Here is a 16,284-nt window from a genome sequence, read left to right on the forward strand (position 1 = left end):
CTGGGTGTGATTATCACACCAGAACATCTTATCCAGCACGCCAGTTAGGACCTACTCAGCTCCTCTTAGGTCCATTAAGACCAAGGTTCCATTCTAGCTTCCAGGATACAGATGTTGAGGCAGGATGCCTCTGATGGTGGCCAAACATGTGGGTCACATGCGCTTCCCACAGTGAGATCATCCACTTCAAAAGGAGTCGTTAGTGACAGTCCCAGGGAAGGAGGGGCAGGACTGCCGACATTAGCACAGGCCGACATACCTTCCTAAGTAGAGGACATTTTGAAACTCCATTCTTGAACTCTAATTCTCAATGATAGCCTTGTCTTGCCATTTTGATTGTTGTACTCCTGTGGGTAAGGCTTGGGAGTAAAACACAAACCCTCTTCCCCATATCTTTATTCCACTAAAGATGACTGACAACGAAGTGACAGATCTTTTGAGTATGAATGTATTGCCTCTGCCAATCCTGAGTCCCCCTCATACATACACAATTTTTATTTTACGTGGAAACTCTAAATGCTCTTATATATATTTTCCCAGGTTTTACGTGTGCTCTACAGAAAGAGATATTATACCAGGGGAAGCTCTTCGTATCAGAAAACTGGATTTGTTTTCATTCCAAGGTGTTCGGAAAAGACACTAAGGTTAGTATAATTTTTTTAAAAGAAAGCTATGCACTTTATTATATATTGTGAATATCAGTCATTTTCAATGTAAGTGTTTATAAATATTTGTATTGTTATCATACCCTTATATGTTTATTTCCTTCATCGTTGTTCCTAATATTAGTTTCTAAATGCCTCTAAATGACACCAAGTTCCCTTTTCCCCTAAAGACCACTCTTGATGTATTTCTCTATACACATATATCTCTCCCACAACCCTATGCTAACGCCTTTTTACCCAGATGTCACCAGAGACCTCTTACAGCTATTCATTTGGAGAGTGTGCCATAATTTGTTTCAAAGACATATCTTACACCCAAGACCTTTTTTTAAATAAATAATGATTTTTGCACTGTGTACATATCAGTTACCAGTCAGAGACACGTAGAAAAACAAGCCTATCAATAAGCTAGTGATTAGAGCTCACTTTGTAGCATCATCAGCACCACATGAGCAGAAACTGAAACATTTACGGCCTGGTCTGGGAGAGTCAAACACCCACCATCCCCAGTGGACCACAACTGACAACTTGTCCTTCTCATAAAGCAGATGTGGGGGAGGACAGGCCCAAGACACGTGAGCTGTTAAGGAGGATAGCTTGAAGGAACTGGCAGTTTTCCCAATGCACTGCCTTCCTAAGCAAAGACCTTGGGACTGTGTCATAAGAAGGAAAAAGATAATTCCATCCCACTGACATTCTGTCCCTTTGACGGGCGATGTCACACCATTCAGGCCACCACAGCGAGGAGTCAGAGAAACACCTTCTTAGGGTCGTGTGACCTAATGAGTTTTGAATCATTCTGATTCACGATTATAAATAAGCAACTTTTATATCCATGAAGTCGCTGACTGAAAACCTTTTGTTTTGAGTGGTAGATAGGTTTTATTTAAATAGTCTCCCTAAAGCCCCTGTCAGGCTTTTAGACAATGACCACATCACAAATACAATGGAAATTCTCCATTTTGCTGGTGTTGGGTCAACAGACTAGCACACCACTCTTCAGGTCAGACGTGTTATTTTAATGTTGTTCCCAAATCATAAAGAGTCGTGTCTGGATACACATACTTTGGTAAACACTATTACCCGAATCGGTATCACACAAAGCACGATTAAGCAGTGCTCCACTGTATTTCTAGGTTTCTCATTTATAAGAACTTGTTCACGGAGTAGGGAAGGGATTGGGTAGCAGTGATCTCCTGTTCAGCGTGATAGGCTAATTCTCAGGAATTCAGACAGAGCCAACATCTCTGATGAAAGCAGCGCGTCTAGAGACATTAGTGAACAAAGACTTAGTCTTTGTTAAAGGATGGAAGGGATGGGGGAATTCTTGTTTGTTTTTTAAGTTTACTTATTTATTTTGAGAGGGAGAGAGTGCGCATGAGCAGGGGAGCAGGGGAGGGGCAGAGAGAGAATCCCAATCAGGCTCCGCACTGTCAGCACAGAGCCCAATGCAGCGCTCGAACTCACAAACCATGAATGAGTTCAAGTCCTGGCTACACGTCTCCCTTGGCGTGTGATTGTGACCTAGTGAGTTAGCCTCGCTAGGCCTTAGCTTCCTCCTCTGCGCCAGAAGGCACATATACTACTTGCCTCAGAGGACCACCATAAGGCTTAAATGGACAATACATTCAATACTAGGGCCATTTCTGGGTAGTTTGGCATGAAAGGCCTGCTTGTACTGTCTCTCTGTTCTGCTCCTGAGACTTTTTTTTTTTTTTTTTTTTTTTTTAATCAAAAGCATCCTGTCAGGGGCACCTAGGTGGCTCAGTCAGTTAAGTGTCTGGCTCTTGATTTTGGCTTAGGTCATGATCTCACAGTTCGTGAGTTCAAGCCCCGCGCTGGGCTCTGTGCTGACAACATAGAGCCTGCTTGGGATTCTCTGTCTCCCTCTGTCTCTGCCCCTCCCCTGCTCACACACTCTCTCTCTCTCAAAATAAATAAATACACATTAAAAAAAAAAATCGTGTCAGGCAGATGTCCTGTGGGAGGAGGACCAGTTCTGCCTCTTAGCTGAGTGGTGCCATTTAAATGACTCAGTTTCCCTGAGGCACACTGTCCAGACGAATGGAATGGGGACACCAGTTCCCCGGGTTATTTGGGGGATGCTATTTGGGAAGGCACGTGACCAAATGTAAATGGCTGGCTGTACATCGTTGTTGTCACAGTTGTGGAAACACATGCCTTGAACATGAAGCGATGTGGCATCTTTCAGACTCTTGGGGCTGCTACCGCCCTGGAGAGTTAAGCTTATTTTTACGAAGTCCTAATTTGGCTGGATGGTCGTGTCGCCCTGACACTGGCTAAGGATATGCCCTCACGACAAAAAGAGTGATAGGGACAATACCAGGAAGTGGGTCTTTTGGATGTGCTACAGCTACTCTAAGAGACAAGAGACTGGAAATTACCAGGAGGTGGGAAACACGAGCCATGAGAGTGATTTGTACGTTTCTTCCCCTCTGAGGATGGTGTCAGGGAGATTGGGTCCTCAGATCTGGGGCAGACTTTCCTTACTGGGTCCAGCACCTTCCAATATGAACTAAAGTCAACCAAACAGGGCACTCTAGGAAGAGACATTTTCTAGACACTCTCCCCTGGAAAAATATGAATAAATGTAATCAGGACCTTTTGATCATTCTGGTAGTATTTTCAGATGCTGATAACATTAAATGCGCGTATAAGATTCCATCTAGGCCCAAGCGGAAAGGGGATTGACGCTTTATTTCTCAAATGTGATCTGGCTGTCATTTGATACTTAAGAAGCGGTTGGTTGAAAACTCCTTCTTAAAGGTGTTCCGTGCCTTAGGTTATGAAGATACCCAAATTTATAGCCCCTAGTTTCTGTGTGTTTGTGTCACTACTCAGAAACAAAATTAGATTCACTTTTATATCCTCATCCATCTTGGTATCCCAACTTAAAACTTAGGAGTCATCTCATTCTTCAAAATTTTAGAGGGTAGAGTTCTTTAGCAAAATACTTGTTAGCAAATGTCTCATTAAGATTAGCCCCTCGGGGCGCCCGGGTGGCTCAGTCAGTTAAGCATCCAACTCTTGATTGGGGCTCAGGTCATGATCTCACAATTTGTGAGCTTGAGCCCCGCATTGGGCTCTGCGCTGTGTGGAGCCTGCTTGGGATTCTCTCTGCCTCTCTCTCTCTCTCTCTCTCTCTCTGTTTCTCTCTCTCAAAATAAACAAATAAACTTAAAAAAGATTAGCCTCTCCTTCTTCCATAGTCTTCCTATCTGGGACTTTGAGGAATAGAACATTTCCATCTCATAAGCCTAAATATGGGAATGTAAGTATTCAGAATTAAAAGCTCTTTTTTCTTCCTTCAAGTTGGCAGTACTAACCTAAGGCCCTCCTCTCCCCCCACTGACCTTGTTCTCTTTTAGAATATGCAAAGCATTTTTACAAAATGTACATGTGAGGGGCGCCTGGGTGGCGCAGTCGGTTAAGCGTCCGACTTCAGCCAGGTCACGATCTCGCGGTCCGTGAGTTCTAGCCCCGCGTCGGGCTCTGGGCTGATGGCTCGGAGCCTGGAGCCTGTTTCCGATTCTGCGTCTCCCTCTCTCTCTGCCCCTCCCCCGTTCATGCTCTGTCTCTCTCTGTCCCAAAAAATAAATAAACGTTGAAAAAAAAAAAAAACAAAAACAAAAAACAAAAACAAAAACAAAAAACAACAACAACAACAAAAAAATGTACATGTGAGTGTGTGTACCCGTGGAGGGAGTCAGGTCATTTTGCCATGGATGTGTGTTACTCTGTTTTCCAGGATCAAAGGGATATTATCCATTTCTCTGTGAATCCAAAGCGGGTTGGAGGGATATAACATAAAAGTATCAGGAACATCTGGTCTTTATAGTATCTGGTCCATGCATGTAGTACATTGTATGAAAAACAACGCACATCTTGGATCAGATTGGTTCATCTTTGTAACCTGTTATATTTATGACCTTGGGCAAGTCACATACCTCTTGAAACACATTTCCTTATGTCTTAGAATATCTCCTTCCTGGGGTCCCTGGGTAGCTCAGTCGATTAAGCATCTGACTCTTGATTTCAGCTCAGGTCATGATCTCACAGTTGGTGAGTTCGAGCCCCACATCGGACTCGCTGCTTCAGATGCTCTGTCCCCCTCTCTGTCCCTCCCCTGCTTGCTCTCTCGCTCTCTCTCAAAAATAAAAATAAACCTAAAAAAATTTTTTTAAAAAAATTAACTCCTTCCCAGGACTGTCATAATTAGATGACATTCTCATTTGGTGACTAGGAGGCAACAAATGGTAGCTGCTTCATTTGTCATTGTTTTAATTCTCTATTGTTTGAACCAGAAAAGAAGTTAGAGTTCTTTTATTTTACCCAATCTTTTTTTAGGAGACAAATGAGGAAATGACTGACTTTTTTTTTTTTTTTTTTTTTTTTTTTTTTTTTTTTTTTTAATATGGACCACTTCATGAATTTGCACATCATCCATGTGCAGGGGCCATGCTAATCTTCTCTGTATTGTTCTAATTTTAGTCTATGCACAGGCTTCCTAAGCGAGTACAATGAGTGACTTTCTTAATGAGTGCTAGGCATTTTCCATATATTACCTCATTTAATCAACAGAAAATCCTGGAGAAAGGTAAGATTATCTCCATTTTACACATCAGGAGACTGAGGCTTAGAAAGGGTAGCTTTTAAGGTTGACTAGGTCACATAGATAGCGTGGACCTTAAAAGTAAAACAGCCAGTTGTTTTATCAGCAAAATGGGTTTATTCAGGAATAGCACTTTGAGACATGCAGGCTATGGCAAATCATAGGCAAGTCTGGAGATCAAAGGAGGGAAAGTTAAATTACAGAGAAAAGGAGGAAATTGGGAAGGGTTGCTCTGAACACAAGCCCATTGGAGGGAAGTGAGAATTCAGGGCTTCTCACGGGATCAGATGTATTTTCTTATTGGCTGAGCTTGTTGTTGGGCAAGGAGAAATTCTTCCAGCTGGTGTGAGTAGTAAAGGGGGGGCTTCTTCCTGTTGGAGTCTGCAACTGAGGGCCAGAGGTGGGGGCACAAGAGCTCCCCTTTCTGGCCTCCAGGTTCGTTTAAAACAAGGTTTTCTTTTTTCAGAACTGAGCTGAGAATTCACGTCCCAGGCTTTGTGTCTCCCAGTGCTATTCAGTGTTTTCCCTACCCGCATGTGCCTCAGGACGTAGGAGAGCAGTGTATGCGGAGATTAACCCCAAGTGGATGTCCACATAACTGCTTTAGAGCCTTGGGCCTGTCTTTAAAATGACTGTGCTTCTTTGCATCCATTCCCTTGTTTCAAGATGAAGGTTTCCCACCAAGCCCTGAAGTAGAATTGATGATGTACATTTGCCCTCTGGCTGTGTAAACAGAACTTTGAGGAGACTGGTTTTTCTTCTTGGAGGCTGGAGAGCTTAGTGCTGGTTTTGATTTCTTAGTTAAATTTTAAAAAACTTTTCCCTTGAATATGACGATTTGAAGTCCTGTCCTATGAAGCCTGAACCCGTATTAACTCACTGACCCTGTTTCAGATCTCTATTCCGGCTTTCTCCGTCACCCTAATAAAGAAAACCAAAACTGCCCTTCTGGTGCCAAATGCCCTGATTATAGCGACAGTCACAGACCGGGTGAGTACGCCTCAGAGCAAGGTGCCTTTCCTTTGTCCTATTTCTGTAGTGTTGTTTCCCCTCAGAAGGAACTTTATTCTCACACACTTGTTGACAATTTTGCATTTTCTGCTGACTTCGTTAGACTTGCTTGATCAAGGTCAAAAAAAAAAAAAAAAAAATCTTTCCCAGCTTCCCTTTCCCTAATATCTCTTAGAACAGGCTAAACTGATATATTCACTTTCTTTAATATTTAATATTTGAAACCGCCACCACCACCCCACTGTTGATGGGGTGAGGCAGGGTGATATTGAAGAGCCCCCCCCACACTCTCCCTTGGTATTTCTCCAGAACCATCCCAAATACATAAACTTGGTTCTTGCTGTACACATGTGGCTTCAGGACCAGTTCCTAGGCCCATTTTGCTTCCAGGTTGCTTTAAGTCTCATGTTCTTCTGTATAGAAATTCTAGAGCTGCTCGGTACTGCTGGGCTGCCCCAAACGTGTGCAACCAGAAATACCTACATGTAGAGTGGTGTTGATTTCCCCTTGGCCAAATAGAGGGAGTAGAATTCTATGGTTACTCATTTGTCACTGGAAATTACTGTTTTAATGTTTATTTTTCAGAGACACAGAGTATGAGCAGGGGAGGGCCAGAGAGAGAGGGAGACACACAGTCCGAAGCAGGCTCCAGGCTCCGAACTGTCAGCACAAAGCCTGACGCGGCGCTCGAACCCACGAACCGTGAGATCATGACCTGAGCCCAAGTCGGACACTTAACTGACTGAGCCACCCAGGCGCCCCTTGAAATTAATTGTTTTAATATTTTACTGAATATTTCTATGAAAGCATAAAAGCTACATTCCATTTCCAACCATACTGGATAAATTGAAGAGGGAAGCAGAGTGAAGGAAAGATACAAGAGGCTATTCTGACGTGGTAGGAAATATATTAACATTTTGAAAAAAAAAAGTTAACGTTAGTGGCTAATAAGCATGTACTTCTCGCCACGCATATGCTAAACACTTTCCTTCTGTTTTCCCATTTGTCCCACACTGCTACCTATTAGGGGTAGGTGTCACGAAAACTGAAGTCAAGTGGCATCTGGGTGGCTCAGTCAGTGGGGCATCCAACTCTTGATTTCAGCTCAGGTCATGATCCCAGGGTCACGGGATGGAGACCTGCCTCAGGTTCTGCGCTGACAACATGAACCCTGCTTGGAATTCTCTCTTTCCCTATCCCTCTGCCCCTTCCCTGCCAAAATAAAAATTAAAAAAAAAATTTTTTTAATTAAAAAAAAGAAAACTGAAGGGGCGCCTGGGTGGCGCAGTCGGTTAAGCGTCCGACTTCAGCCAGGTCACGATCTCGCGGTCCGGGAGTTCGAGCCCCGCGTCAGGCTCTGGGCTGATGGCTCGGAGCCTGGAGCCTGTTTCCGATTCTGTGTCTCCCTCTCTCTCTGCCCCTCCCCTGTTCAAGCTCTGTCTCTCTCTGTCCCAAAAATAAATAAACGTTGAAAAAAAAAAAAAAGAAAAGAAAACTGAAGCCAAGAGTGGTGGGGCTGTTAGCCCAATGTCACCTACTTCCTGAGTGTCAGAGCCAGACTCTGCAAGTAGGTCTAATGCAGAACCCATAGTGTTAACTACTTTGGAATACATGCTTTCTTGGAAAGCGTATCGAGGGGCGCCTGGGTGGCTCAGTCGGTTAAGCGTCCGACTTTGGCTTAGGTCATGATTTCGCAGTTTGTGAGTTCAAGCCCCACATCGGACTCTGTGCTGACAGCCCTGAGCCCGGGGCCTGCTTTGGATTCTATGTCTGCCCCTATCCCTGCCCCTCCCTGCTCATGATCTGTGTCTCTCTGTCTCTCAATAATAAGAAAACATTAAAAAAAAAGAAATTAAAAAAAAGCATATCGAGTGCTCTCTTTGATGAGTGAAAGGGATAATCACAGACTTCTGAAAAGGGGATGTGAAAAGATTTTGTGGCTCTAATAGGTGGAGAAAGAGGGAGTTTTAGTATTTTCTTCAATGTACCGCTTAGTAAAATTACTTTTCCTTATGTCATTTGTCTCCAAATTACTTGTCTAATCTGATTTCACTTCTTTCCCATCGCTTGTGTGTAAGCATCCACTAGAAAAATCTCCATATTTGTACAAGGAAGAATCTGGAAGTGGCTTGAAAAAGAACGAGCCTGTGAGAGCCTCTGGGAAATTTTTAGTGGAAATCTAGGTCAGAACAGAGAAAGCAGACCCTTGGGAATTGTTAAATACCTTAAAAGAAAAGGGGTAGGCAGAGGGGAACAAGTTTTAAAGAGGATCTGGCAAATATCACTAGCCTTTTTTTTTCTTAGTGTCCAGGTCTTGCCTGCCTGTTGGGGACATCAGTGTCAGGGTATTGGAGCCTTCATACCATTTAGCATTTCTTTATTACTTAAAGGGGGCTTGAAGGTTTTGTTGCGGTTGTGGGGGAGTAGATTTTGTTCATTCCAGGAACAGAATAAAAACCGATAGAGGTGAATGAGATTGTAGACCAGGGGAAAAGAGAAGAAAACATGTATGCAGATAAAGTTCTGCACTCTGAACTCTGACTTGTGGTCAGGCAGTATCTGTTCCGTAATCACTCTGTTTTGTTTTGCAGTACATATTTGTCTCCTTACTCTCCAGAGATTCCACTTACAAACTACTAAAATCTGTGTGTGGACACTTAGAAGTGAGTACAACATCCCCGAGCCTCACCTGCTGTCTCTCTTCTGGATTTCCCGTGGTTTTGTAGTTGATGTGGTTTTCCTTTTTGTTTCACTAATTTCAGAATACAAGTGTTGGGAACAGTCCCAACCCGTCTTCTCTTGAGAACAGTTTCCGAGCAGACCGCCCTTCATCTCTGCCTCTGGTGAGTTGCCTACCTAACTAGCTCAGTGCGAAAGAAAGGGGATGATGCGTCCCACAGTTACACTTCTCCTGACACCATGACCAGGGGACCTTAATATCTGAGGTAAAATTGAAGACACAGGGTGTTTCTGTCCTCAAGAACGGGGCGGGGCATAGAAGGCCATCAACTTTTTCCAAGTAATCGAAGAGCTGTCCTACCAAAGAAAAGAAGCAATATAGGGGCCCCTGCGGGTGGCTCAGTCGGTTAAGCATCCAACTTGGGCTCAGGTCATGATCTCACGGTGTGTGAGTTCGAGCCCCACGGGGGGCTCTGTGCTGACAGCTCAGAGCCTGGAGCCTCCTTCGGATTCTGTGTCTCCCTTCTCTCTCTCTCTCTCTCTCTCTGTCCCTCCCACATTTGTGCTCTGTCTCTCTCTCTCTCTCTGTCAAAAATAAAGTATAAAAAAAATTTTTTTTAAGAAACAGGATAATGGCTGTCTGGGCAAGTGGGTGGTCCGTGGAGGTGATCCTAAAATCTTGCTCCTTTTGCTTGTCAGTGTTGTTTTAGAGGGATTCACCAATGGTTGGGGGAGGGGCATGGTCCATCCCCACAAATCACTGATTGTCTTCTCTGTTCAAGGCACTGTGCTAGTGTAAGGCTATAAGGACACCAAGAAAACCCAAAACTAGTTCTTGCCTTCCAAGACTTTCTAGCTTAGGAGAAAAGATGAGGAACATCCAGAAATAATTATAAAAGAAGCACTCTATAGTGACCAAGTGAAAGAGATTTTTTGATTCCTTCAGATTCCGTTGACAGTACAGTAAATCTCCAGTGCAAAGTAGCTCTCCCCCATTTGTACACGTTTTCTACCTATGGTGGCATCATGTTGGCTCAAGCGAGTTTTAGCCGTATTTATTCAAGTCATTATTCCCAAACAAATCACTGTTACATGTTGAAATACCTTGGTGTAATGGTATGAGCCCATGGTTTTAACATCTACAAATCTTTTTTTTAAGAGCTGTGAAAAAGTACAGGGATTGCAAACCTGTCCACATAAAAAGTTGTATAACAATGTCCACAGCTGCTTTGTTCATAATAGCCAAAAAACAGAAACAATCCTGACGTCCATCATCTTCTGAATGCATAAGTCAAATGTCATATGTCCATACAACAGAATACTATTTGACCCTGAGAAGGAAGGAGAACTGATAGATACAACATGGAGGAACTTCGAAAACATGATGCTAAGTCAAAGAAGCCAGACACAAAAGGCCACATACTAGATGATTCCATTTACATGACAAATTGATAGGGAGAGAAAGTGGATTAGTGGTTGCCAAGGGATGGGGGAAGACAGAGAAATTAGGGTGACTGCTAATAGGTAAAGGGTTTCACTTTGGGGGTGATGGAAATGTTCTGAAATAAGACAGAGGTGATGGCGGCATGACATTGTGATTGTGCTAAACACCACTAAATTGTATGCTTTCAATGATGTCTTTTGTATTACATGAATTTTTATCTCAGTTTAAAAAAAAAAAACACACCTTGAAAGAAAGTAGGGGAGAGCAAGACAAAAAAAAATGAAACACAATATGATTTGGAACCAACAAACTTGGTTTCAAATCTGGGCTCCACCCAGCTGAGTTATGCCATCAGACAAGCTCTTGAACTGCTGTGGCTCAGTTTCTTCATCCAGTAAAATGCCAACCTCACGATGTGGCTGTGCAGATTGAGTGCAGTCGTCTACGCAAGGAGCTGTGCCTACTGTCTGATAGATGATAGCCATTCAATTACTAATTGTTACACCCAAGAGACTTGAATTTTTCAACTTTCTGCCTCCTATAAATTCGTGCCTGAAATGGAAATGAGTTATTGAAACGATCAACAGATAGCTAGTATCAGCTGAACGCGTGGTCATTTGCTTACCAGATAAGTCTCTTCGTTTGGCAGCGACCTAAATCGTGAAAAGCTCAGCCTAACAGGACCTTCCCCAGGACATTTTAATGACACCTGTTGTGACTCCAGTTCTTAAGCACTTGTGGGGGGAAATGAAATACAAACTAAAACATCCCTGCTTTTTCCCTCCTCCTTACCCCTCCATCATTCCTCTGGAATTCAAAAGTAATAGCACTGACTGGGTTTTAAGGGAGTCAGAGAGGGAAGAAAAATAGCCAACACTTTCCTTTCAGTGTGTAACTTGTTAAAGCCCTTTTCCATTTTGTTTTCCATACCTTTTTTAAACTGGGTTTTAACGAGTACCTTTGCATTTAACACATGTATTTTAGAAAACTTGACATCTTATTTTTTCTCGTATATATGTCCATGTCAATCAGTTTTTCTCATTACAACATCCTAAAGAGACTTCTCCAGTTTTATCCTGGAAGCTTTTCAATCATTAGTTCAGCTCTTTTTTTTTTTCCCCCTAGACATTTGTTGTTTGAAACAAGTTGGCCACTGTTGGCAGGATTCTAACTCCCCAGAAAAAATGTGTTTCAGTAACCAGATCCTCTGCCCTGTTGGGGGAAATCCCAGTGGTACGGGGTAATCTTCCCTTCTTTTCAGTATTTTATAGGTTAGGCCTAAGTGGAAAGGCCTGGGGGTTCCAGAGGCCTGCCTGTGTAATGAGGGGAATTGGATTTTGTACACTGCCTTGTTTCCCTTCAGGATTTCAACGATGAATTCTCAGATCTGGATGGAGTAGTTCGACAAAGAAGGCAAGACATGGAAGGATACAGCAGTTCTGGTTCCCAGACTCCTGAATCCGAGAACTCTCGAGGTCCGAGAAATTTCTAAAATGTCATGCTCCACAAAACGTCCTCATGTCACCCCTTAAAAACAAAGACAAAACCAACAGAAATCAATACCTTGTCAATTAATCCGCAATTAAGAAGGGACTAATTAACAATGGAGAAAGGTGTGCCTGGGTGGCTCAGTCAGTTAAGTGACCAACTCTTGATTTAGGCCCAGGTCATGATCTCATGGTTCATGGGTTTGAGCCCTACATCAGGCTCTGAGCTATCAGGGCGGAGCCCGCTTCGGATTCTCTCCCTCTCTGCCCTTCCTCTCAAAAATAAATAAACTTTTAGAAAAAAAAAAAAAAATTGACAAGGGACTTTGGAGAAAGGGTAGTCTGAAAGTTTTAGGGGAAAAGAATGGTCTACATGATAAAAATCCATTTCTCTTTATACACAATAAATGTCTCTTTTTTTAATTTTTTTTTTTTTTTTTGCTTTTTTTAATTTATTTTTGAGACAGAAACAGAGCATGAGCAGGGGACGGGCAGAGAGAGGAGGAGACACAGAATCTGAAGCAGGCTCCAGGCTCTGAGCTGTCAGCACAGAGCCCGACATGGGGCTCAAACTCAGAGTGTGGGAGCATTACCTGAGCTGAAGTCGGACGCTCAACCCACTGAGCCACCCAGGCACCCCAATAAATATCTCTTAAATCGACATAATGTGAGGGTGGTTGAAAGAGAAAAACATAGAATGTTTTCTTCTTATCTCAGTAATACTATTCACTGTTAGAGCTGAATGGTCCCCATGAGTCACTGGGCTAAGGACAGACTGTCTTTATATCATTTTCTTACTTGCTTAAGTATTGGATTTCAATACCTAACCACTGAACCAACTTGTGAGAAGATCATTTTATATTCTTGGCCATTCCACATGTTGTGAGACTGATTTGCTTTGTGGTTGCTCCTGTGTTTTTTAAATGCATTGGGAAGAAAACTCAGCCAGCTCCATTTTGGTTTGATAGATTTCCATGTGACAGAATCCCAGACAGTTCTGAATGTCTCCAAGGGAGAAACAAAACCAACTCGGGCAGATGCCCATGTGAATAGAGTGCCTGAAGGAAAAGCCAAGAGTCTCCCTTCACATGGTAAGGAATCAATGTCTTGGGTAAATGGGATAGTGACAGACATCAGCCTGTAACTTTTTTTTTTAATTTTTTTTTTCAACGTTTATTTATTTTTGGGACAGAGAGAGACAGAGCATGAACGGGGGAGGGGCAGAGAGAGGGGGAGACACAGAATCGGAAACAGGCTCCAGGCTCCGAGCCATCAGCCCAGAGCCTGACGCGGGGCTCGAGCTCACGGACCGCGAGATCATGACCTGGCTGAAGTCGGACGCTTAACCGACTGCGCCACCCAGGCGCCCCATGCCTGTAACTTTTAAAGGGCCCTCATATTTCACTTTATGACTGCCTCTCATATTCCCTCCTCCCCTTCCTACTGAACATCTATTTCCTTTGCATATTAATTCATTTATTCATTCAACAAACAGTACCCAGTTCTGTGTCTTACTATGGAGGATACAAAGGTAAATGGCCTTCATGGAGGCCCCTTTGTTATTGTGAATACTTTGAGATTATGATTCCAAAATGGCTGGTAAAACTCAAATTACTGGATTATTTTTTATTTACTAATTATTCTCCTAACTGGTTACCAATTATACTGGTGTGAGGGCAAGGACGGTGTCTGTTTTGTTTACCATTCACTCCAATGCAGTGCTTGACAGAGAGAAGGCTCTCAGTAAGTATATACTGGATGAAACGAGTTGGATGGAGTTAGAACTACTGGTTTAAAAGACACCTGGAAAGGGGCCCCTGGGTGGCTCAGTCGGTTAAGCATTCGACTCTGGCTCAGGTCATGATCTCACGGTTGGTGAGTTCGAGCCCCACATCCGGCTCTGTGTTGTCAGCATGGAACCTAATTGGGATCCTCTGTCCCCACTCTCTCTCTCTCTGCCCCTCCCCCACTCGTGTCGGTCTGTCTCTCTCTTTCTCTCAAAAATAAGCATTTAAAAAAATAAAAATTAAAAAAAAATTAAAAAGATACCTGGAAGGCTTTACTTCATGTTTTCTCCTATTTCTGTTACCCAGGAATAATTATCTCTTTCAACTATCCCTTCCCCATAGGGATTTTGCTGGACGAAGGAGGTGTGTTGTAGTTTTAAAACTGTTCCTTTTTTTTTTCTTCCCAACAGGTCAGTCAGAAACCATTGGAATCTTACACAAAGTAAAGCCTCAGACATGTACGACTCTCCACCATATTCTTATTTTTTACGCAATCGTGTAAGTAGATGAATTGATTAGGAATGACTTTAGAAAATGATTCCGCTCTCTACAAAAAATAATTTCATGGTTGCAAGAACCTTTATACATCTCAGTTGTCTCTAATGTGATCCAGAGCTTTTCTTTGATAATTTTTGTGTCTTCTTCCAACATTTTTCCCCCCTTAGGCGTAGGTTACATTTTCATATTCATCTCCTTATTTATTTTTTTTTTTAATTTTTTTTTTTTCAACATTTATTTTTGGGACAGAGAGAGACAGAGCATGAACGGGGGAGGGGCAGAGAGAGAGGGAGACACAGAATCGGAAACAGGCTCCAGGCTCTGAGCCATCAGCCCAGAGCCTGACGCGGGGCTCGAACTCCCGGACCGCGAGATCGTGACCTGGCTGAAGTCGGACGCTTAACCGACTGCGCCACCCAGGTGCCCCTCATCTCCTTATTTAAATAAATAGAAGGGAGGAAGGAAAACCAAAATGTGCCAGTTCCAGCAGAGAACTAAGTTCTGAGTGGATGCCATTAGTTAGAAAATTGTTCTGTGAATTTTGAAGCATCGTTGGCCTTAGTGTTTATTTTCCCATCTATCCCATGTCCTCTGGATAGAAGCCAAAACAGCTTTAAAATACCATCATCCCCTTCAACGAAAACTCAGGCATTGACTTTTAAAAATTCCCCCTCAGCTTCCAGTTTGTAATCAGTTGTTTTTCTGAAAATAGCCTGACCTAGTTCTAGGCTGTTCCTGACAATCAAGGAGGATGTGCCCAGTTTGGTTTCCAGATAAAGAAGGGAATTTATGAGTCACCAGATAACAAGACTAGGCACTCATTGCCAGGCCCTTCTGGTGAGGGCCACAGCACTGGGAGTAGGACCATGGGCTTGGTAATCCACCTTGGGCATGGCCTTGAGAGATCCTAGTAGGATGGCCATTGTTTGTCAATTGAGGAAGCTGGGCCAGGGAATTTTAAATCTCTTTCTAGCTCTCAAGTTTTCTGACCAGCATCAGCCTGTTGGAAAAAAGACCTTTTTCAAGTCTCTTTGGCAAGTTCATTTTGGAGAATATCTTGCCTCAAATGTCCAACACTGGCTCTGAGTTTTGATTGTTTTATGGACAGCAGTTCATTAACCTATTGAGAATTTCTCTTTTATCCCTTTCCAGTGTCTGTGCACTAATCATCTCGACCTTCTACATGAGATACAGAATTAATACTCTGGAGGAGAGGCTGGGGTCACTAACCTCCACTGTGGACATTCATCATAATGAGTAAGACAATTCCCTCTGGTGCTATCATCTGCTTGCTCTTGAGACTAGCATAATGTTTGACTGGCGTTTACCATCCTTAGCAAACACAAATTAAGTCTACATTCTGTATGCGACATTTTCTGAAATGCGTATGTGGGAAGCAAAGACGTAGGTGGGAGGGTCCCCAAAATGAATGCTGTGCCTCTGAACCATTCTTAGGTTGATAAGGCAAGAAACAAGCCTGATTTTACATTATCTTGTTCTATTATCCTAAGACTCACTTGTGACCTTGGCCTGTTGATTAACCTATACCAGCAAAACTTACCTTAGTAAAATGGCAGTGGGTGAAGACATTGATAGGAAAGAAGCAACTCAAGTACCTCAGCTCACTTTTCATGTATTAATTCTTTATATGAACTCCTATAGTTACGAAACTTTTGACCACTATGAAGATCCATGTGACTAGTAATTAGCCGAATGCATCTGTGAAGATTTTCCTTCACAGTGTGTTTTTTGGGGTTTTTGTTTTGTTTTTTTGACTGGACTAACTGGCCTTATTGGGGAAAGCCAGGACTACAGTGGACTTAGGAACACTGGCATTGGGGCCCTTCTTCTTGCCAAAGGTGGGCACAACGTTGACAAAGTGCCTGTTGTATACTGCATTCACCGCTTGGCTTGGCCTGTCCTCTTTTTCTCCTCTTTGGCCAACCTGGGAGTGTGCCCTCTTACTTTCCCACATGGGTCCGGGAACCATGGACTTTATCTCCAAGCATGTGGCCAGCTACTTCCAAGGTGGTCGGAGCCTCTTCTCCATACTGACCCAGGGTACCTCATCCTCTAGGGG

The 16,284-nt window shown here is 43.0% G+C and overlaps 1 protein-coding gene and 1 non-coding gene across 3 annotated transcripts in view; one reads left to right on the forward strand and one right to left on the reverse strand.

The window, feature by feature from the left end:
• The window catches only part of GRAMD2B (GRAM domain containing 2B), a 119,295-nt gene that overhangs the window by 96,757 nt on the left and 6,254 nt on the right, over positions 1 to 16,284 (forward strand). For both annotated transcript variants that reach the window (XM_019831574.3, XM_003980720.6), the window contains exons 5-12: positions 541 to 644; positions 6,193 to 6,288; positions 8,901 to 8,972; positions 9,072 to 9,152; positions 11,796 to 11,907; positions 12,888 to 13,010; positions 14,117 to 14,204; positions 15,357 to 15,461. In XM_019831574.3, the coding sequence (XP_019687133.2) occupies positions 541 to 644; positions 6,193 to 6,288; positions 8,901 to 8,972; positions 9,072 to 9,152; positions 11,796 to 11,907; positions 12,888 to 13,010; positions 14,117 to 14,204; positions 15,357 to 15,461 (781 nt within the window). The remainder of the gene's footprint in view (positions 1 to 540; positions 645 to 6,192; positions 6,289 to 8,900; positions 8,973 to 9,071; positions 9,153 to 11,795; positions 11,908 to 12,887; positions 13,011 to 14,116; positions 14,205 to 15,356; positions 15,462 to 16,284) is intronic.
• On the reverse strand, positions 5,095 to 5,199 carry LOC111556763. The gene has a single exon (XR_002736496.2). It is a non-coding gene; the product is annotated as a U6 spliceosomal RNA (small nuclear RNA).

The sequence above is a fragment of the Felis catus genome, chromosome A1, assembly GCF_018350175.1.
Source record: "Felis catus isolate Fca126 chromosome A1, F.catus_Fca126_mat1.0, whole genome shotgun sequence".
NCBI lineage: Eukaryota > Metazoa > Chordata > Mammalia > Carnivora > Felidae > Felis > Felis catus.